Source organism: Excalfactoria chinensis, chromosome 2 (genome assembly GCF_039878825.1).
Source record: "Excalfactoria chinensis isolate bCotChi1 chromosome 2, bCotChi1.hap2, whole genome shotgun sequence".
NCBI lineage: Eukaryota > Metazoa > Chordata > Aves > Galliformes > Phasianidae > Excalfactoria > Excalfactoria chinensis.
The window spans coordinates 65,332,679-65,354,158 of record NC_092826.1 but is presented as its reverse complement, the minus strand read 5'-3'; the positions used below and the strand labels follow the sequence as shown (position 1 = coordinate 65,354,158).

The following is a 21,480-nucleotide window of genomic DNA, read 5'->3' as shown; positions in this document are numbered from 1 at the left end:
ATGATGTTTCCTTCCCAGAATCCTTCTCCCAAGAAACAAAGAGAAATGGAGGTTGTGCTGCTGGAAATACATCATTGGGTTAAATGTATTTGCTAGATACGTTCTAAGGAATGCCAGGAATCGATTATGTTGATGGAAGGCAAGGACTCCTAAAGTTTTTTCTGGGAATATGATTTTTCAGGAAATATTTTTGTTAGGTGCCTGAAACTGAGTGCAAGAGTCAGAAGATGAAAGAGCCATTCCTCACGGGCATTTATTCCTTAATGCACATATTCTGTTTTTTTTCCTGTTGGAGAGATACAGCATTCAGAGAAAAGTGTGAATTGCATCTGAGGCCAGATAGGCAGCCTTGATCTTCTCAGTTTCATAGTGATTCTTAAGCAGCACCTTCCACTCATCCAAAGAGGCTATGCATGTCTCACCTCCCCGGTGGCTATCCAGCAAAACTGACTCCAGCTGGGAAATTCCCTGCTTCCAGGTCAGCTGTGATGTGTTGTTCCTAAGACTGTAATCTGTACATAAACATAACTACAACTTGGACTCAGCAAAACTTGTGTTTGCTCCCTAAATTTAAACAGAATTATGTTGGTCCCAGAGGTTACGCTGTGATGTATCGTTATTAAAAACCCAGCATCTGCCTCACCGTTTTTCTTTAAGACTCACTTTCCTCGATGCTTTAAGCTCGTGGATAAAAGACTGCTGGGTTGTTGCTTTTTTGTACTGGGCAGGTCACTGCTAGCACAGTGCGATGACTGCAAAGGTAGGTCCTAGTCCTGGAAAGATAGGTGAACGTTCTGAACTTTATTTGTACCACTGAAAATTCATGTGAATGGGACAACACAGGTTTGGGACATGCATGGTGCACTCCTGCTTCTGGTGTGAAAGTCTGAGAAGGCCACTCAGATTGCATATTTGGAAGAGCGTTTACACTAGAAGTGCCTTTTATTTTTTCAGCATGGAGAATGTCTACTACTTCACCTTTTAAAGAATATATTCCATATGAGTGATCTAAATTTCTTCTGATCCCAGTTGCTCAGGCTTTCGTAGTAAAAGAGGAACTTCTTTTGTATGATAGGTTTGATTCCTCGTTGCATTGCTTCATTTTTCCACTTGTGTCAACTCACTGAGAACAGTGGAGCAATTGCATGATAAAGCTGGAATCATCAGTAGTGGATTGGCTCCAAAATGTTTGCAAAAGCAGAGTGAGTTAACTGAAACGTAGCGTGGAGAAACTTACTAATTCATTTCAATTATAGTAATTTTAGGAGATATTCTTAGGTTTATTTAGGGGGAAGAAAAAATCACATGGATCTTTAATATGCTCATTCAGGCTGATAATGTTCTTTAATAATCCGTAACAGCTTGAACAGTTAGAAGAGAAATTAGGAAGCAATTCTGAGATCGTGAAGCAGAGTTATTGAAACCTCCTATAATTTGGACAAATCAGCTACTGATATATTGTTGGGGATACCTGGCAATAACAATTCTAGATGTAAAGAGATCCTTTTGTTTTTTTCTCTATTGCATATTTAGATAGGCTGTTCTGAAGACAACCTGTGCCTTTAAATCACACATACTTATTTAAAGGGATACATAAAGTGCAGTTTTGCATCTGCTCCTTGGTTTCTCTTGAGTGAGAGTTCTGGAAGAATACCCAGAAGCTCATTTGGGTCACTGGAGAACGTGCCATGCTCTTAGATTGAGTGCCTCAATTTCCAGATCTCACTGTTTTTAGTCATCTTATTTATATGATGGAAATGTGTGCGTTTTCTCTGTCGTGGTGAATTTATTCCTCTTGTCTTCGCTAAAAATCAAGCAAAAAGGTGACAGAGCTTAATGAGTTAATAAAATGTGGCCTTAATTAGGAAAATTACCTCCATATTTTTCTCATATCGTGCAACCGATTTTAATGACTGGCTACTATTTGAAAACTTGAAAGAAGAACCTTTTTCATATTTGCAGTGATATCGAGTAATTTGCACACAGTCACTGAAAGACTTTTTCAAAATCTCCTTTAACTAGGAATTGTTACCTGAATATAGGTCAGTACAGTCAGATGCTAATAGGATTACATATGGGAAACACATAAATGCATGCAAAATACACTCTTTATCATTTGATGGTGCTTGTACAAAGAATTCCCAAAGAACTGAGAATTATGTAGGATCTCTGAGACGACTTTTCTTACACCCTCACAATTGTTCACTAACATGGAAATTAATTTTACATGCGCCAGACATATAAATGTTTCAAATCTGTACTGTTAGCAGAGTTCTTTTCTTAATCTTGTGTGTTGAATTACAGTGCTTCCTTCATTTTGCAGACAGGAGCTCTCCATTGAAATTTGACTGTATGCTTATAATTGTATTGTCAGTTCATGTAGTTAACCAGAATTTACACTAGAGAAGAGACTGAATAAACTAAACATCTCCGTAGGCTTCACAGAAAGTGCTGAATATGGAATTAATGGAGAAGGAGAGGAATAAAGGGAGAAAAAATACCAATGCACTTCATTTAAACATTTTTAGTTTTAAATGCACTTTTTAAAGGACCTCAAGAGTGTTTCTGAAACAGGAGTGGAAAGACACCGATGTGCTTATTATCAGTCTCAGATCTTAGTTTTCAGAAAGGACCACCCTTCATCTCTGTAGTTATTATTTACATTGGGCAGTGTGATGAGGCGGAAATTAAGAATAGAATTAAAATGATTCTAAAGTAGAGTCATTCACGAGATTGTGAAGTGTAGCATATTAAATTGTAATAATAAAGCTAATTATCAGCTGCTTGCTGAGATACTGAACACTTTTAATTGAAGCTAGTTTGTAGGACTCTGGCAATTTTCTTCAACTATTTGCACTGATTATGCAATACATACTACCTTTTACTCACACGTAACAGCCTTCCTGTTTTGTGCTCACTTGTTTGTAGGAGGAGAAGTTGTATGTGAAGGAAAAAAGCCCACTAAAAAAAAGTTAGATGATGTCTTTTTTTTAAGTAAAGGAAAGTTAAGGTTAAATTCTTCAACAGGGCTGTCTTTACGCTTCCCCTCTCTTGGTTGTTGCTTCAAAACCATCAGTTTGAGTGGATGTGAGAGGCTTGGTTCTATTAGGTCAAGATGAACTGATGCAATTAGAAATGCAGCTGTACAGTTTTGCAGGTAGTTACAGCTCCCAGCTTAAAAACAAAAGGGTTGATGCCGCAGCATATGTACTACTCATTACCTACTTGTTGTTGCGCAGCTTCTCCCATCAGATACATTATGGTGTTGCGTTCCTGCTGTGTTTTCCAGGTTGCAGCCTAGTTTTTATTTATTTATTTATTCAACCTGTGGCTTCATATCCTGTGGTTGGTGGAATCTAGGACCCATCTTAGGTGCTTTGCATAAAATTTAGGTTGTAAAGTGGGTTGGGGTTTTATGCTTTTGCTTACTGGTTTGGATTTTTGTTTTTAAAAACTGTAGCCTATGTGATTAGGAGCCAATGAGACATGTCAAAGACCACAAAGAGGAGCTATGCTCTTGCACGATCACTCTCATAGGGCCAGCTGCTCCAGTGACCTGTGTGAGCGGTCCCTTTTCCTCCTGCCAGGCAGCTTGCACAAGTTAGAGTTTCGAAATCAGCTCCTTCCCCACTTGGTTTGCCAGCTTGCTTCTTTGTCTTATCACTGTTAACCCGGAGCTACCACTGCTGAAAAATGCATGACCTACTCTCATTCTATGCTTTCAAAAGCACCTGCAGGACACAAGTAGAATGTTCTTCTTGCTTCCCACCAAACTTCTCATGTTTTCTGCTCTAAGCCTTTGTGTAAGGGTGTATGTGCCCTTGAGGGATGTATTCAGGACCAAGGGGTACCTTCGTGGACCTTTCTGATTACCTGGAAAGGCTACACCTACAAATTGGAGACCTGCAGCAGGGCATGGTGTACATATTTATCCACCTTGCAGCACCAGAATTACCTGCATATATAGATGGAAGGCCAGCTCTGAGTTAAGGTGTGCTGTACACCAGTCCAAAGTAAGTTCACAAATGTCAGAATTTGTAATTTCAAGTCCATAGACGCCATTGTCTTGAGTGTTAAGCTCATCTTGTCATGGGGAAGTCAGTAACTACATAGATAGTGAACAAAGAAGAAGACAAAAGAGTTAACTCAGGCATTGAATTTAGTCATCCCATTGAAGTATATCACTGGTCTAAAGAGAGTAGGATTTATGGAAGCGCAACATGCTTATGCATTTCTTTCAATTGAGAAGAAACTGTGTTAGTGCTGAGCATTCATTTTCCTAAAAAGGAGGTTCACTTTTGAATTTGCATTGTAAAACAGGAGACAAAATAATACATTAAAGCTTGCAAATAATTAATTTGGTGTATTTTGAGATTGGGAAAATCTGACCTTACAATGACCTCATCCTGTGTACAGTCAGGGTCCTAAAAGTCCCCAAATTCACTTGTTTTTACAATTTGCAATTGGTATAAATAGAGTAGTGCTTCAGTGATTCACAGGGCTTACTCTAATGCATTCCTAAGAAGTACTACAAGTTGCATTGCAGAACTGCAAGGAGATGAATCAGTCATGCATGGTTTACTTGGGCTCAGGGTTGTGCCAGACCTGGACATGATTTAAATCCAAAATTTTTGTGTGATTGTGGTCAGTTAAGTGCTTCCTTTAAAACAAAATCAGCATATCTTCTCAGTTTTAATGTGTGTTTGTTATTAATTAGCTCAAGAGCTCTGGACTGCATCATTTGATTCTTTTTCCAAAGCATTAGCTTCATCTGTGATCTGCTATTTGAATTGTGGAGATAAAAACAAAGAGGTTTGAGTTCTACATCTGAAAAGACTTGAAGAAGTAGTTTTATACGTTTTTGGAGGGAACTTTGGAGATCTTCAAATAAGGGAGCCAGCTTTAAAGCTTTTTGGATTCCTAAAGACAAAAAAGATCTATTATCATCTAGGTGTCGATCCTTTTCCTGCCAGAAATGAGAGCTACGCACACTCAGAATCTGAAAGTAAGACTGGTCAGCTGTCCACTCATCTTTCGATTTCTAACTTTAGCTCCTAAATCGCCTACTAATGTAAGTGGATGTGACTACACTGAAGACAACGAGGTCATAAACGCCTTTTGTTTGTAGGAAATTTGATTGTGTAGGTACAACTTAAAATGAAAAAATACAAAGATACAAAGCAATTATTTTTCTTTCCAAAACAGATAGGGTACCCACGTGATTAACTTTCCCTAAAAAACTAAAAATAAGACAAGACATATCAAATAAATAGTTTGGTACAAATCCTGACATCCATACAGAGGGCTCTTGTGCTTTTCTCATGGTTGGTGACAATGTTTTGACTGATTCTAGAGCAGAGGAGGAAAGTGAGGTCATAGAATCTTATAGAATCACAGAATGCCTTAGACTTGAAGGGACCTTAAAGATCATCTAGTTCAAGCCTTCCCTCGCACCCCCCCTTCATGGTCAAGGTTACTACTATGGTTTCCTATTAATAGATTAGCCATGCCAAACTCCAAGAAGTAAATTCTGCTCTTAAAATTTAACCTGAATCATGGTAGGACCAAGTTCAATTTGAACTACCCTTCAGTAGTCACAGCCAAAACTAAACACACTGTTGTCACTGTTAAATTGGAGGTGGGGGAATGCCCTGCCATATTTTCTTTGCTAATAGAGAGTCTGCACAAAAGTTAGCTGGGATTTCATTGGTATTTACCAGATGCCATAAAATACTATAGTGTAAGAGTGTGACTTTCCCCTGTGAAGGATTCATCAACCTTTAGGAATTTTTAAGTTTGTTTGTTTGTTTGCTTAGCACTTGTGGATCTTCATCTACGTGTAGGATCCATACTTATTTATTACAAATAACCTTTAGAGAAAAAAAAAAAAATCTTTCCCTACTCAGTTTTCCACCATCTCTATTTTTCTCTCCATGTCCCATCTCCAGCAAAAGGGACCGTTTTGCTGAATGCCCTAAAGTCATTGATATCAACTCTGAAGTCATCTCTTAGATGACTGAGGGCATCAATTTTCGGACAAGCAGTTGTCCACTTTCACAGAAAGCAAGCCAAGAAGTATTCCATTAAAAACCAAAATAAAACTTTATTTTACCTTGCATTACCTCATCATTTAAGAACTGGGGTGTGTTTTCAGACAGAGGCATGCTGCCTAAGTTGCAGAAATGCTGAATGTACAGCCAAGAGCTGTAGGTTAATTTGAGAACACTGAAATAGATTGATGGCTTTTAAAAGCCCTCAACTACAAAACAAGAAGAACAACAAAAATGGCAAACACTTAAGATGTTTCTCTTTTGCCACCTCTTTCTCCCATTTTCACTCTCAGCCTTGCCAAAGCCCTAGCAAGAGGGAAAAATGGGTGCAGTAGGGATCAGATGTCCTTCAGGGATGGGATTCCCTTCTTGTGGATATTTTATTGGGTTGTTTGCTTTAGTTGGTTGAGGTTCACTGTACTCTGTAGAAAAATATGTAGTAATCAATTGATTAAGAGCATCCAGGTGACCCTCACAAGCAGTAATAATAAATGCATGGGCTTCCCCCCTTTATTTCCAATAACTAAGCAGCTATTTTGAAGGAAGGTGCTAGGTTCTCCCTCTTGCAAGAGAAGCTGCTTTTCCTACTGACAACTTCTACTTTAAAATGGACCAATTGAAAGCTCTTGATTACGATAAGAACTGATACAAATTGTTGAGTAGTAGGTGGCTTTTTGCATTTTGCATGGCTGGAATCATTTCTGAGAATTACATGTGCATGTTAAACAAATTGTTTTATCTGGAATTAAAGTTTAAGACCAGAATAAAGCAAACAAAGCGTTACTGAATATTAAGTAGTGCCACAGTACATTCTATGAGAATTCAGATCTCCTTTTGCCAGCTCTATAGGCAGAAACCTGTTCTGCAACCACTCCATCTGTAGTCCTGAAGTTTCCACTGCCTTGTTAGGAAAACCCGTTGTGGATCAGATGAGGGAAGCTAGCTTTTGCAAGGCGGTTCAGCAGTATATTGGTTCTGAGATAGCCTGCTGCCATTCAGAGGTAATGAGGAGACTATAAAGCTTAGGTGACCAATATGTATAACTGCTGCTATTGCACTTCTCCACTGCAGTCTGTTAGGCAGCATACAGAAGACTTGGAAGAAGACTAAAGAAATCATGCTTGGTGGGCTAAAAATATTAGGATATCCTCAGTGCCCTTTCTGTAGGAACCCAGGCCATACCTTCCTCTGCTTCCAACTGTGAAGAAAATGCAGTTTTATTGCAGGAAACGTGGTTGATGGGGTATGTATCTTGGTTTGAAGGAACAGAACAGAGCCAGCTCCTCTCTTGGTGGGATGTGAAGTCAGTCACGTCTGGCTCCAGCTGTGACCTAGCACACCACAGCTCAAAAAGTGCTTACAGGGTTCTTCCCCTCCCCACCTGAGGCCACTTCAACTGCCCACACCATGATTTGAGGTCAGGAGCAGGTTGTGCTGGGACTACCTGCTTTAGCAACGCGTGTGTTATCTGCAGGGCTACCAGCTGTCCACGGCCGGTGTGTGGGGCCCAGGGCCCGCTGCAAACCTGAGTTTTATTTCTACCCCACTAACCCTCTGCCTGGTGTTTGTGGTCACTGGTCGCTCGCTCTTCGGAACATGGTATGTCGCAAGAGGAGGGCAGGAGCTTCCCAGTATGACTTACCAAGCGGTGGAGCCAGCCATCTGTCAGCAAAACAGGAAGGCCCGGGTTCCCTTTCTCTCCTGGGCCTGTTTCGCTATTTTAGGGAGCTGTACTTCTCCCCGTGTAGCGCCAGGCTGGTGTGGTCTGTAGGAAGGGCTCCTGGACGAGCGAGGGGCCCACGCCTGAGGCTGCTGTTCTGCCCATCTGCTGCTGCCTGAGGTGTATTCATTATTAATGGAGGTAGTGGCAGTTGCTGCTCAGATATGCAGCCCTGCCTGGGTAAATGAGACATTCTTCAGCAAATTGCTTCGTTTTTTGATTGCTGATTGTACGCGTGTCACCAAGCTGACTCAAGGTTCATCGATGCATGCTCAGTAAATTAGAAAGAACATAACTATGGATCAACCAAGAGAATGAATTCTGTGCCTACAATGACCCAGGGCCATTTAATTTTCTGCTTAATTTTGTTGCAGTCAGTTTGCATTTTGGGTTATTATGCAGTGGGAAATTAACAATAAATAACAAATTTGGTCCTCCTGTGCTTGTAATGATATTTTTATAAATCTTTGTAATGCTGTTTTTAAAAGGATCAAGGTCTGTGCCAGTCTGATACTCCAGAAAGTATGCAGGGAGGAAATAAAGAGAAAAATACATTATTCTTCCCAGATAATCTTATAGTTAAATAGCAAAGGGCTTTTTCTTTTCCTTTTTTTTTTTTTTTTTTTTTCTTTCCCCTTCTTTCTCCTTCTGTGTGTGTTTGGGGGGTAGAGAGGGGGAGGGAGAGTCTTCTTGTGTGTGTGGATGTGTGTCTTATTTTGCATTAACTTAAGGCTTTTCCTCTCTTCTCAGATAACCTGAGGAAAATGGAAACAGATGAGGCTCAAGATATGTCCCAGGTTTCAGGTGAGGTCTTTAATGAATACGTTATAAAGAAAATCCTAAATTCCTGCTCATCTTTCTAGCACAGTACTGTGTTTTTCTTCTTGTCAATAAAAATTGCTTTGGGTCTTTTTTAAAAACCAAAGTGGGAATTGAGATATAATTAATGATATCACTTAATATCAAGCTCAACAGTGCATGGATTTTCTAAAAGGAACCAGGTAAATAAAGAAGTCAAGGGAATATAGCAGCATAGAAGTAATTTTGCATTAAACCTTTGGTTGTATATCCCTGAAGCGTGGTCAGGTTCACACTTACATTCTTTCTTTTGGGAGCAAAACTCTGATTATTACAAAATAAATATAGAACAAACAGAGTTTCACCAGACGAGGGGGAAGGCAAATACTAATTAAAAGCAAACAAACTTTATTTACTATGTAGGGTTATTTGACTTTTTCCAAAAATTCTCAAACTAAATAGAGGACCGATTAACATGAGGCTTTAAGCTTGTAGCTGCTATTGTCCAGAATGATAATAGTTTTGAACCTGCTTTAGCAGGGGGCTGGAGTAGGTGATTCCAAAGGTCTCTTCCCACCCTATGATTCTGTGATTCTGTGATTTTGAGAAATGTACGAAAAATAGAGAAGTTAGATTTCTGAAATTTGACCTGTGGTGGTCTGGATAGGATTCTGCAGTCCCATACTGATGTTCCTATGGGGAGTTTTATTCTTAATTTACTGGGAAACAGATTCCTTAGCAGATTGGTACTGGAACTTAGCAAAGCAAATGTACTAATACCTCAGTGCTTCAGCAGCTGAGAAGGGATAAGTTAGTCTCTCTCCCAGTTTCCTTAAGTTGTTAGCAGCTGCAACAGTTAATGGCTTTCAGTTTTCACTTTTAGTGTTCGGTTTGGAGCCCTGTTCACCGAGGCCTGCTTCCGGCAGCCACACTGGGCACATGGCTCTTTTTTGAGAGAGAACTCTTGGGCTCTCAGTTTCAATATCTAGAGGCCAACTGTAAGAGATTGTGAGGGTCCTGATCCAGTGTGGGTGGCCATGCTGTGAATATTTTTACTGAAATATATGAACACAGTTTTCTCTCTTTTTCTCCCTTCCCTATAAAAATGTTTGGGATTTTCCACAAAAATTGGAACACAGAACTTTTAGAGTCACCTGGAAACTGAAAATCAGATGCATTTTCCAAGAGAAAGAACTGCAGTATAGTAATCCTTCATGCTAACAGATGATTTTCAGCTAGGTTTGGTGTAGGAAGGTTGTTCCTATTAGGCCCTGTGGAAGCATGCTGCACTCCCCTCATCAGTTAACAATTCTGAAATTACAGCTGGTTATTCTTAATGTCAGTGTTTTGTTGCAAGCTGGAACAATTTGTAAATGAAATAAAGCATGTCCCGTGCCTTCTGTCTTTGGAGCACGAGTGACTCTGACAGAAAAAGCAGTGAGATTTTAATGCCATATCTCTTTTGTGTGGAAAAAGCACTGGATCTGCTCAGAGCATTGAGACACGTGGTGGTTTAAGCCCAGCTATTCTGCATGCAGCAGAAACCCTTTCCTGCTCACGTGAGCACCTGGGGCCAGGAGCTCTGATCTCCTCTTCCTGTGTGGCAGTACATACTGCCTGGGATGCCCACAGTTACCTAGGTGGCATTTTCACAATGGCAATAATGTGAGATGCACGCTTGCTGCCTCGTCCTAGCACATTATACTTTTCCTTGGATGTGAGGAGATGTGTGGAAGATGTTAACTAGAGTCTAGTGAGGTCATTTGGCCTTCTTTACTGTCTGTCTCTGAGAGGAAAGATATGCAGGAAACTTTGCAGAGTGAATGTTTGTGTACATTTAAGTATGTATACATGTATATAGTTCGTAGCATTCAAAGTTTTCCAGAGTTTTAATCACTGTCATGCTTTGCTGAAACACTTTAGAATTTCTACCAAATAATGCTGATGAGAATAGTACTCTTCTGTAATTAGGGATAGTTCTCCTTAAAAAAATAAGTATATCAGTGGAAGAGGAATTGTACCTCTGACAAAAGACACAAACCTGTATGAACTCTTCCTGCCCTTCCCGACACTGAGCTGCTGATAATTTCATCTGGTATATTCTGTGAGCAGAGGCTGTATTGGACTTTTAGCTGGATATGTGAATAAGTGGACAAAAAAAGAACTTGCAAATGTACTTCCATATATTACGAACTCAGCCTTCTGTTTGTCAAATTCAGTTCCACAGAACTGAATCGGCTCTTACTGGACCTTAAAAGAAGAGGCTGTGAAGATACAGAGATGTTACTTCTTTCTCATGGGCTGGCAGATCCAAAAAGGAGACCCCCCCCCCCTCCCCTTGTCCTCTTCCTGGGATTCTACATGCTTCTAGGATGCTTCCTTGCACAGCAAGGGAGCTCCACTCTATATTGGGAACCAGTTAAGACGATTCTACAGTTTCAGGAATGTGGGATTGTCATGCCAGATGAAAAATACTCCTAGTTCACCGGATGTAGAATATTTTCTGAGCCTACAGGATTAGGTGACTTGGTTCACCAGCACACTTGGTGATGCCTCTAAAAAAAAAATAAATGAGGAGGTTTTTGTTTTTTGTTTTTTTTTTTTGCTTTGGTTTGTTTTGTTTCTTCCTTAAGCAGAAATAAAATAGGTCTCTAGAAACGGTCTTAGCAGAGGAGCAGTGATTTGCCTCCATACTTTATGCAGCTGTGGCTGACTCAGGTGTGGCAGCGGTGAGCCAGGCCAATAGAATACACAGCTCACGTGAGTGAGCCAAACCCCACACGTGCACAGGCAATTCCCACTTCTTGGAATCCAAGCATCATGTGCTCCTAGAGGAACTGAAATACTGCATGGCCACCTCAGAGTTCACAGTTTTTATTCTTCTCCTGAAAGCAATATTTCATGAGGCAAGCAGTTGCAGTTCTGAAATGAGGAGAGAGCTGACATACATTTAACCAAGCAGTATCCGGCACCCATAGAAGAGAGTCAGAAAACACAGATAATATCTCACTTAACAAGCAGTATTTTTCCTGCCTTTTTTTTTTTTTTTTTTTTTTCTTTTTCTCTCTGTTCTAGGGCATAACAGCTAAGGAAGATGAAAAAACAGTACATATGTTTCCATGTTTAACAAAAAAAAGCCTCCTCAGCACCTGCAAGGCTGTGCCACACTTTGCAAAAGCAGGAAGAAGAGTTTTGCATTTGAAATTCTTGCTAGACTCTGGGAATGTGTAAATAATTATATCCTGTGCTGATGTCTATCACCTGAGTGTTGGCTTCAGTTCCAGGGTGACTGTTTCTTCATTTGCCACAGGTTGAAGATTCTATTAGAGAAAATGGGAGATGAACTGGGTGCTGTCTCTCAGATAGAAAATCTATATATTGCTGTTCTTGTTTCACTACTTTTTAAGTGGTTCCAGTACTCCCATACAAAACAGCTAACTCTCAGGAGTTAAATGAATCCAGCATTCCTCGGTGGAAGAGAAGTGAACTAAATTTCAGTAAGAAATCCTGTCCTGACTTTCTTTTCAAGAGCTGTAGTTTTAGCAGCACCATCGCACCACATGAACTGAAGAGCTTCCACAATGAAGTGAGCTGTGAAATCACCACAAGGCATGCAAACTTAGATAGGAATAAGGGAAGCATAAAGCCTTACTGGCTTGGACGCTTTGTTCCCTTTCCTCATGTCTCTACTAGGTGCACAGGGCACAGATGAGGAAACTGAAGTATGGAGGAGCTGAGTACATATGTTACGAGGCACCACTGATAGGTTAGGCCATACTGTGAAAATTTTCATACAGGGATGGCAGTGTTTGGAAACTCTTTCAGAGCTTCAGCATGAGTTGGGGCAATGTGTCACACGGGCTGCTTTTGAAGCTACTTGCATTTGTGACTTAGCTAAGGGCACTGTCAATCAGTAGCAAACCCAGAAACAGAACTTCAGCCCTACATCTTCTCTGTCTTTTACATTTTCCTCACATGGCTCTTTATAAAAGTAATATTAATAATAAACAGACAAACAACAACAAAAAACAACCACAAAACACCAGAGATTAGTTTATGATTCACTTATTACCTTTGAGCAAAAATATATCTATGGAAAAAATCTTTGATCTATTGTGTGACATTTTAATGAATTCTCCCACTATTTGCTACTAGCTTTTTTGTTTTTTTTTTTTTAGCTCTGTCCCTTTGGCCAGTCGTTATTCTGGACATGCTTGTTAGAAAGTAAATGGGAAACTGTTCCTCCCTTTCCTTGCCCCCTTTCCATTTCTAAATTCATTGGCAAAAGGATGTTAGTGAGATTGCATATCTGTCAGATTACCATGCAGAAGTGAACCTATCACGGTTTAACAATTTAGATGTAGTTAAGGCATGAAATATGAATATCATGCTCTGGAAACTAAAATGCAGAATTCAACAAAAGTATCTATTTTAAATCAAGAGCTTTTACCCTATCTTTTTGCATGCATGGATTTCTATATCATATGTAGCATGAAGAAGTCAAATGATGGGAGATGAGTCACTAAAGCCAAGTTTGCTAAGTTTTCTTAGCTGCAGTTTCCTCTGAAGAAGGGAGCGTATCAAGTATCTTCCTTCTATCCTACCAGGTCTGTGAGGCTGATTGATGCTATCTGGGCAAATGGCTACTCAGATAACAAATGGAAGGTTCACGTTTGTTTAGTAAATGTAATTTGTTACCATAAACTATGAAAGTACTAATTTGTAAAAAGGTTCATTTTCCAGCAGACTTGTCTTCAAAACATTCTCCTTCACTTTCTTATTAGGATGCTCAACTACATATTAATATTGTTGTGGTTTTGTTTTCTGTTCGTAATCTGATATCTCTGATACTATTTATATATGTTGGTAGCCATTAGAGTCTTAAGATTTTTAGGTAATGTGTTCTTCTGAAACTAAGCTAAGTCAAAGTGTCAGTTTTCATTTGTGTAACTGGGAGCATGCTTTGCACCTTGGAAGTTACAGATTGCTTTTGACTATTATTATTTAACATTTTTCCTTAAACTGGGTGTAATGCCAAGAGAGCTGATTCTGATCAGACTGCCTCTTACTCTCAGATTAGCATTCTGGATTTTTGTTTGTTTGATTATTTATTTATTTTTACTGGGGAGATAGCTGAAAAGCCTGGAATATTTCTGCTGTCTCTCCTCCTATCTATAAAATATACCTCAGTTTGACAGGCATGGGACTTGCATCAGTAAAGCTGCTGGAAGTTCCTTTAAATTCCTTAATCTCATAGAGATGTAATTTATTTTCCTTTGTTGTGAAATTTCCATTCCTTCTTTTTCATTTACACAATCCCTGATCACTGCTGCACCCATTTTCAGTGGGCATAATTCTGTTCATTGAAGAATACAGCACAGAAGCTGGAGATGGAGGGAGCCTTATTAAGTCACCCAGCTCATCCCTCTGCCTATGCGTGACTGATCTCTGGTGGTTCTCAGGTCCTCTGAATGGACAGCATCAGTTGGTTCCACCTAGCAATGCTCTCACCATCTCCTCACAGTGATTGTTCCACATTCTGATAGGCACATCATTAAGAAATGCAGTTTTTCACTTAACAAATTCATTTAAACCTGCATTTGTGCACCTTAGGAGTGATTTTCCCTCACTGTTACCCTATTTTCAAATAACTAGAGGTGATCTTCGCAGAAGGATTACAGCCATTAGAGAAAGTTGAGCATCAATCAGACTGATTTCTTCTGCAATACTTAGCATGTGAAAGACACGGAGGTTTGTTTCCTGTTTACAAACATGATCAAAAAACCCTTGAAGTTATATTTTGGCTGACCACTGCTAACTGTACGTGTTCGGGGAGGTCCCAGCAGCTGTAGGCACTTGATTATTTGTAGGCAGGACAGCCAAAACCTGATCTGTGGGTATTAGTGAAGCTTGATGAAGTTTTAGTTGAAATTTTAGCCAAAGGTAAAATTTCATTCTTTGGGTAGTTCATTTAAGTGTCCAAAAGTACTGGTGGGTTAGACTTGTTAGACCATGTTGTTGAAGCAAAAATGGAGGTGCACTCTAGAAGCTTTTGCAGAAACAATGACCATTTGATACCCTTTATATTCTGTCAGTCTGTGTTGACTTAACTGAACCAGATGACCTGAGCAGCCAAAAAGCATCCAAAAAAAAAAAAAAAAATAATAATAATAAAATAATAATAATAAAAAAATTAAGACCTGTAACCGTGTATCCAGAGTTCAGTAAGCTTGAAGAAATCCTGGCCACACTTTCTTTTCACAGCTGCAGTTAGCAGGCTTTGGTCCGAAAGGTGTCATGCTTTTAGTAGTGTAATTGATTGACTGATTGACTACTTTTTTGTTGTTCAGTTTTATTTGGTTTGTGGTTCCTCTTACGGTCTTATTTGAGAATGAGGCTACTTGATGATTCAACCAATGCTTTCTTCACTACTAGGAAAGGAAAGTCCTCCCATCAGTGATGTCCCAGATGATGCAGATGAACCTATGCCTGTACCAGAGGACCTTTCTACTACTACTGGAGGACAGCAGAGTATTAAGAATGAGAGAGTCTTGGGTAAGATGAATAGTCCACTCTGAGAAATATTACTCAAATTAATGTTAAACAACTTTAAAGTATGTGGGTATGCAAACAGGTCCTATGCCTTTTCATCCAGTGTATCAAATGATTACTCAGGTGTTTGTGTTTTTTGTGCAACCTTCTCTTTGGGAAGAGCATTTTGAAGGATAGCAAGCCTTTTCATCTGCAGAGAAGTTAAAGAAAACTCCAATTTATCTTTTTTCTAAAGCATAACTGACTGAATAGTGTTCCCCCTAGGAAAGGTTGAAGGGAATTGAATGAAATACATGATTCCAGGTCAAAATTGTATGAATTCAGGTTTGATAAAAATTCAGGAGATTCTCAGGAATTTTATTATATTTTTAAAATGCTGTCTTGAATGTTAACTATTAAGATTTTTTAGAAATGTTTCAGTAGAAAGCTTACAATGTTCATGTTTCAAACTCTAATATTTGGTCTTCATTTTCCCTTTTTTTAACTGCAAGGACTTCAGAAAAAAACTTGACTTTTGTTCTTCTAGGTAAAAATCCACAGTCATTGAGGTCTGTTTAATTAAAATTATTTTCCAGAATTAATTAGCAAAATCCTGATTCTTCTTAGGAATTCCAGGCTCCACCTGATGGACTAGCAATGCTGATGACTACTGAGTGCATCAGCTCGTATATAGCCCACTAAGAAATAAATGGTATTACTTGAGCATGATGCTTGTTTACCAGCAGGAAAAATAATAATAATAAAAGCTCAATGACTCCCAGAATGCTGGAATGCCTTGATCAATGCCCCATGCGACAAAAAGTACTACAAGACAGGAGTGTCTATTAAAATGCCTTTGTTTATCTGCAAGTAAAAATATTGCTCATCATTTTTACATTTCTGTTGTAAGAATGAATTTCTTGGTAGAAGACTGCTTGCAGAAAGATTGCAAATGCCTTTACATGTTTGTAGTCCAAGGAAATACAATAAAGGATGATAGGTGGAAGGGGAGGCTGTAAAGGCAAAATAACCAAATCAGGGTAGTACAGCATCTTAGAGTAGAGCCTGCTTCCAAACTCCAGCACTAACTGGTAGATAATGCAGCAATTTTTGTAATTTCAGATTATCTCTTGATCCTCTTTTTCTAAAAATGTGAGTTTAAAGATCATCTCCTACATCAACAGGGACATGCCAATGAACAACCTATTTTAAAACATTCCTTCTAATTAACTGATCACTTAACTAGTATTTTTTTTCCTCAGTCTATAGCTCTTTTGACAAAATCCTCCCTATATTGCTTGTCAATCAACTCAGTTCAGTGAGTTGATGAGTACCCAGTACAGTGACTACACAGTAACTAACCCTACAAAATATTCCAGCCTTGATAAAAAATAGCAATACTTTTAAAACTCCCTTGTCCACAACTGAATAAACACAGGATTTTGGTTGCACTGAGCATACTTCACATCACAAATACAGATAATCAGCAATGCTGAAATCTACATTTTATTCTTCCAGTAGTTAATGTATATATCGTTATAAACACATACTAAAGGTTACTGTAATAAACAATTCTATAATTCTATGATTCTATAAATGAAGAAGAACATTTTAAGTTTGGCATCCTAAAATAAGTTAAATCTCTCACTCTTATGTGTTTTACTTCATACACTCAACAATAAGAAAGTTTTTCCTTGTCCTTCAGCATTTCTTCAGCAAATATTTTCTCCAGCTCTTTGGTTTAGAAGGGTACATCCTGTAGTGAGATACTGACATAGTCAACAGAAAGCACAACAATTCATAGCATTCTGTTTTATGAATAATCCTAACTGTAGGCTTCAACTCCGACACTTGTCATGTTTGTCTTTTCTGTAAAGCTATGTATACTTTCACCTCTTCTGCTCCATTTTCTAGTTCTAATGTGACTTTTTGAAAAGGGTATACAGAAAAAAATATGTTCTCTTACTTAAAATAGATCTGAACATGTGCAGCAAATATATCGCGATATGTATGATTTCTATGCACATTCTGGATCACTGTCAAATCAGTTTATTAGGGAAAAAGCAGTGCTTTGAAAAGGGCGTTTGACCTGTATGATCCCATATATCAGGGAAATATCTTTCTATGCTGGCAGTGGTACAGCAGTGCAGGCAGGCTTTGAATTCCATCCATATTGTTGCCATCTCTAAGTCCTAGGTTCTGTTTCTCCTCTCTGTTTATCACAAAACTTAGATAGAAAATAAAGTTCTGAAAATGTAGTTTGAAGAGTGGTATCTAGGAAGAGGACACACACAGATACTACAAAGATCTTACAGCTGGAAGATAGGCTGTGGCCTATGATAACCAACAGGCACTGCACGGGAGCAGATATGGCCAGACAACAATTTTTCTTTGTATGCAATTTCTAATTTCCCATATGCTTCTATCTTGAAAAGGGAGTCCCCTGTGCATGTTGTATTTCAACATATGATTTGAATACGTTCCATTTGTTCTGTAGCACCCTGAAAGACAAGCTCCCCTAACTGTATGCACTGAGAAATGTTCATTTGAATCCAATCTTTATAAAAGAGGACCACTAGGATCTGGAGCACTTTTTGTACATGCAGTGCTGTAGACATAACACTGGAAATTGCGATTTTCTTAAATGTGAAGAGTAACTGCCTCATCTTATTAAAATTAGGTGAGAAATCTGTTGTTAACTTTAATCAACGTGTGAGATATGTTCAAATGACCTTTTGCTTGCCCAGATTTGTAGTAAATCTTCATAAAACCTTTAACCTTAGTGTCAAAAGTTTAATTATTATTTTTTTTTTCATCAATTTGGCGTTTTAAAGGTCAAAGATTAGGGGAAATAAAGTGTTGTTTTGTTTGTCAGTTTGTTGTTGTTTTTTTTTTAAAGAAAGATAGACTTTAGCTCCTTTCTTTCTTCTTCCAGCTCTAGACTAACAATTGAGTGTTTGGTGCTGTAGACCTGATAAAGAGAACTATCCAAAACATCTTTCCCCTCTGAGTGAAGCCGTAGTAGATTTCATAAATTAAAATACCGAATTCACCTGCCAAATTTTTGTGGGGAACCTTCAGTTTTTGGCAGTCTCAATTTAAATGTCCAGAGAGGACCCCAGTTTCAAAGGGAGATGTTTAGATGTTCATTAAATGTATGTTTTGAGTTGTGTGACACAGTTGAGCTCAAGATGTGTGTTGCTTCTGACCTATCAACAAATGATAAATGGGCGTGACAAGATTGATTGTGGAACTAAGTCATCAGCAGCTTTTAGTAATACCCCTAAGAAACACAACAAAGCAGAAGCCTATTAGAGAAAAAGTATTCAGGTCACTGCTACCTCTCTTCGTTTCCTTCATGAACTTGCTATCTTTTTAGTGTTGTAAATCCCAGAATACTGTTGTGTGTTGAGCAGCTTCCTCTTGCAAATTTTATTTCTGCTGCTCTGTCCCCTAAATCTTCATTCTTTCTTGACATCTTCTCCACCCTAGATTTCCTTCTCAGACTTATCATTCTGTGATTCTGTGTTTATCTGGACATTACAGGGCCACGTGCTCTACACTGAACTGTAGATTCAGTTGTTCTAGAAAACACAGAAACACTTTCAGAAATGCAACAGTTAGATTTTTGAGGCACACACACACACACAAAGACCCTTTTTTACCATCTGTGTTGGTCTCTGATGCTCCTTAATACCTTCTGAACTTCTGAGCTATTTAGAAATAAACATCCAACTGAAATTCTATTCCATTATTTCTTTGTAGGTTATTTTAAATGAGCAGCTGTATTTCCTATGTTAACTTGTAATGCAGAAGCTGATGTGAAATATCTTCTGATGATTTCTACTGCCTCTGTTCAAGTTTCAGGTTAAATGTTGCATGCATCTTTTGTGGATAATCAGTACTGAACATCCTGTGTGTGGTCAACGGTTTCAATTTAGGACTATTTCTGCTTGGGGACTATATCCTAATTCAAGCCATGTGTGGGAAGCTAATAAGTCAGTGAGCTGTTACTCAGACCCTATTTAATGCATAAAGAGCTACTTGTTGCAGTGGTAATTCTTGTCTGAGAAGGTAACCTGTTTGTCCATAACTGCCCATACCATATCTAACCATTGATGGATAAAAGAGAAAAAGCTATCTCACTGTTTCAGTGGACTTAGAAAGTAGCTGTGGGCTCAGGACCTCAACGTTTTCTGCTCTGGCATCTGCCTGATGTTGAAGATAACCATTTAGAATTCCAATGCATAACTCATGGGTTTCTTGTAGAACAAGTGATCATATCTTAGTCACAGATTACAGCATAGACCTGGAATGCACAGATAGATAGTCTTCTTTTTGAGACGAGGTAGTGGGGATGGTTCATCTCACAAAATGGGCTTGAAACTGTTGGATAACTGACCGAGGTACCCAGTGTTACAAGCCAAGGTAGTCATGGACATCAGTGCAGCACAGAGAAGATTAATGTATAATTAGAAACTATTTCTTTAAAATCCAGAACAGTAGCAAGGTGAGAAAAGTTCAAAGGGAAGAGCCTTCTGACACTTACTCCTCTAGAGCTAGCGTCATTGGGAACATGGCATTGTTGTGACATCTTGAGGTTTTCCCTCTTGCCGTGGGCATTTACATGTGAGAGCCTGTACCAGCAGCTAGTTACTGGTGCAGACAAGTGTCCTTGCTCTGAACTGCTTTACTTCCTTAAAAGGAACTCAAGCATTTGAGAGCAAGGACACAAGCACTTCAAAGGGCCACCAGACCAACCACAACAGTTTGCCATTACATCAACATACTGCAACCTATACAGAGCTGGGTGGAGGCAGAGTAAAAGTGTGGAAAGGCTGAAGACAGAGGGGGGAAAGGAGAAAAGCCAAAAGGGGAAGTGCCCCACCCCATCTTGCAAAATCAGTCCCGTTGTTTGAGAGAGGTCCACCTTGCAGCTCTCCTTGAGCTTTGGAAGGGTAGGGAAATGGCCTGAGGAAAAGACTGCCAGAGCAAAGAGGCTTTGGGCACCTTCCTGTGGGAGCTCGCTGGCTGTGAGGGTACTATGTTGTGTAGAAGCAATAAAATACCTGTGTGACATGTATGTGCGTGGACATATAATTATTCAGAAAACTAACAGAACCTGGAGAGCTGTGTAATGTGCTTTGCTTGCTCAGATTTTGGACGTACATCTTTGTTGCTCAAAGGCATGAAAGTCTGTAGGATCTGATTAGCCTTTTTAAATAACTGCTGATAAATCCTCACCTAATGTAGTTCTGCCAGCCCTGAGATGGAGTGAAAACTGGCATCAAGATATTTTGGGGAGCATTAAGAACAGTATTTAGAGTACTCCACTCTCCACAGTGAAAAAAGTCTCCTCAGTCTGACTGAGGAGACTTCTGAAGGAATTGAAATACTTGTAACTGAAGTATTTTAGGAACTTTTAGAAATAGAGAAGTTAGGAATCTCCCTTCTCGTTTGGTCTGAAGCTCCCATTTCTAGCTCCAAAGTGTCAGTCCCTACTATGAACTGGGTATTCTGTGCTCTAAGATCCTGTCGTGGGTTACCTGGTTTTGAGTGGGGGATATTTTTGTCAGGTTTATTTTTCATGCAAAACTCTTCTGGAAGTCTGTATAGAGGAGGATAGCGTGGTGTAGTGGGAGAAGGCACAAAATAGATTTCATGAATGCCCTTCTGTATTTTCTGTGTGATATACAGTATGTGCCAATCTACAAAGATGCGCTTTGCTGTGAGTACTGTGAAGAAATATGCAAGTGGGATACATAATGTGGGGGGCCATTGAAAAGCCACGCTGACAGAGCCGAGCTCTGCTATAGGTAATGACTTAAATATAAACGTGTTTAGATGAGCACTGACCAACACTGTCAGCTCCATTTCTTCCATACAGTCTTCCAGACACTCTGCCCCAAGCATGTACTGTTGCCTGGGGATGTTGTGGCCAGAGTGCAGAACCTGGCACTTGGTCTTATAGAATCATAGAATTGTTCAGGTTGGAAAAGAGTGAAATTGAACTTCATCCCATTGGCCTGAGCCCAGTATCCAGCCTATCCAGATCCCCCTGTAGGGCCTTCTACCTCCAGGCAGATCAGCACTTCCTACCAAGAACAGAGTTGCTTCTAAAAATTTCTGGATATTTTTTTTTGCAAGGAGTTTTTCTACTCCTCACCCATTTGGTAGAAGTATGGCTTCTGTTGCAACTGTGTAGCAACATAATGTTGCAGTGGATTATGAAGCTATTAATATATTTTTCCTTATTTCTCCAGAGCTGTGTAGTTTGTTATGCTGCAGCCAATTCCAGCAGTGCCTACTGGGTGCTGCTGTAGTTTCGGGGAGGTACATCAGTGCCAAAGACAGGGAAAGCTCTGCAAGTTTTATTTCTTC

At 39.3% G+C, this 21,480-nt stretch overlaps 1 protein-coding gene across 1 annotated transcript in view; it reads left to right on the top strand.

Annotated features, from left to right (window-relative positions):
• The first annotated feature begins 7,847 nt into the window (after positions 1–7,847).
• IKZF1 (IKAROS family zinc finger 1) overlaps positions 7,848–21,480 on the top strand; it is a 56,347-nt gene continuing 42,714 nt past the window's right edge. Inside the window, exons 1-3 of the mRNA XM_072328871.1 lie at positions 7,848–7,950; positions 8,521–8,574; positions 15,004–15,123. Coding sequence (XP_072184972.1) covers positions 7,935–7,950; positions 8,521–8,574; positions 15,004–15,123 — 190 coding nt within the window. The 5' untranslated portion in view covers positions 7,848–7,934. The remainder of the gene's footprint in view (positions 7,951–8,520; positions 8,575–15,003; positions 15,124–21,480) is intronic.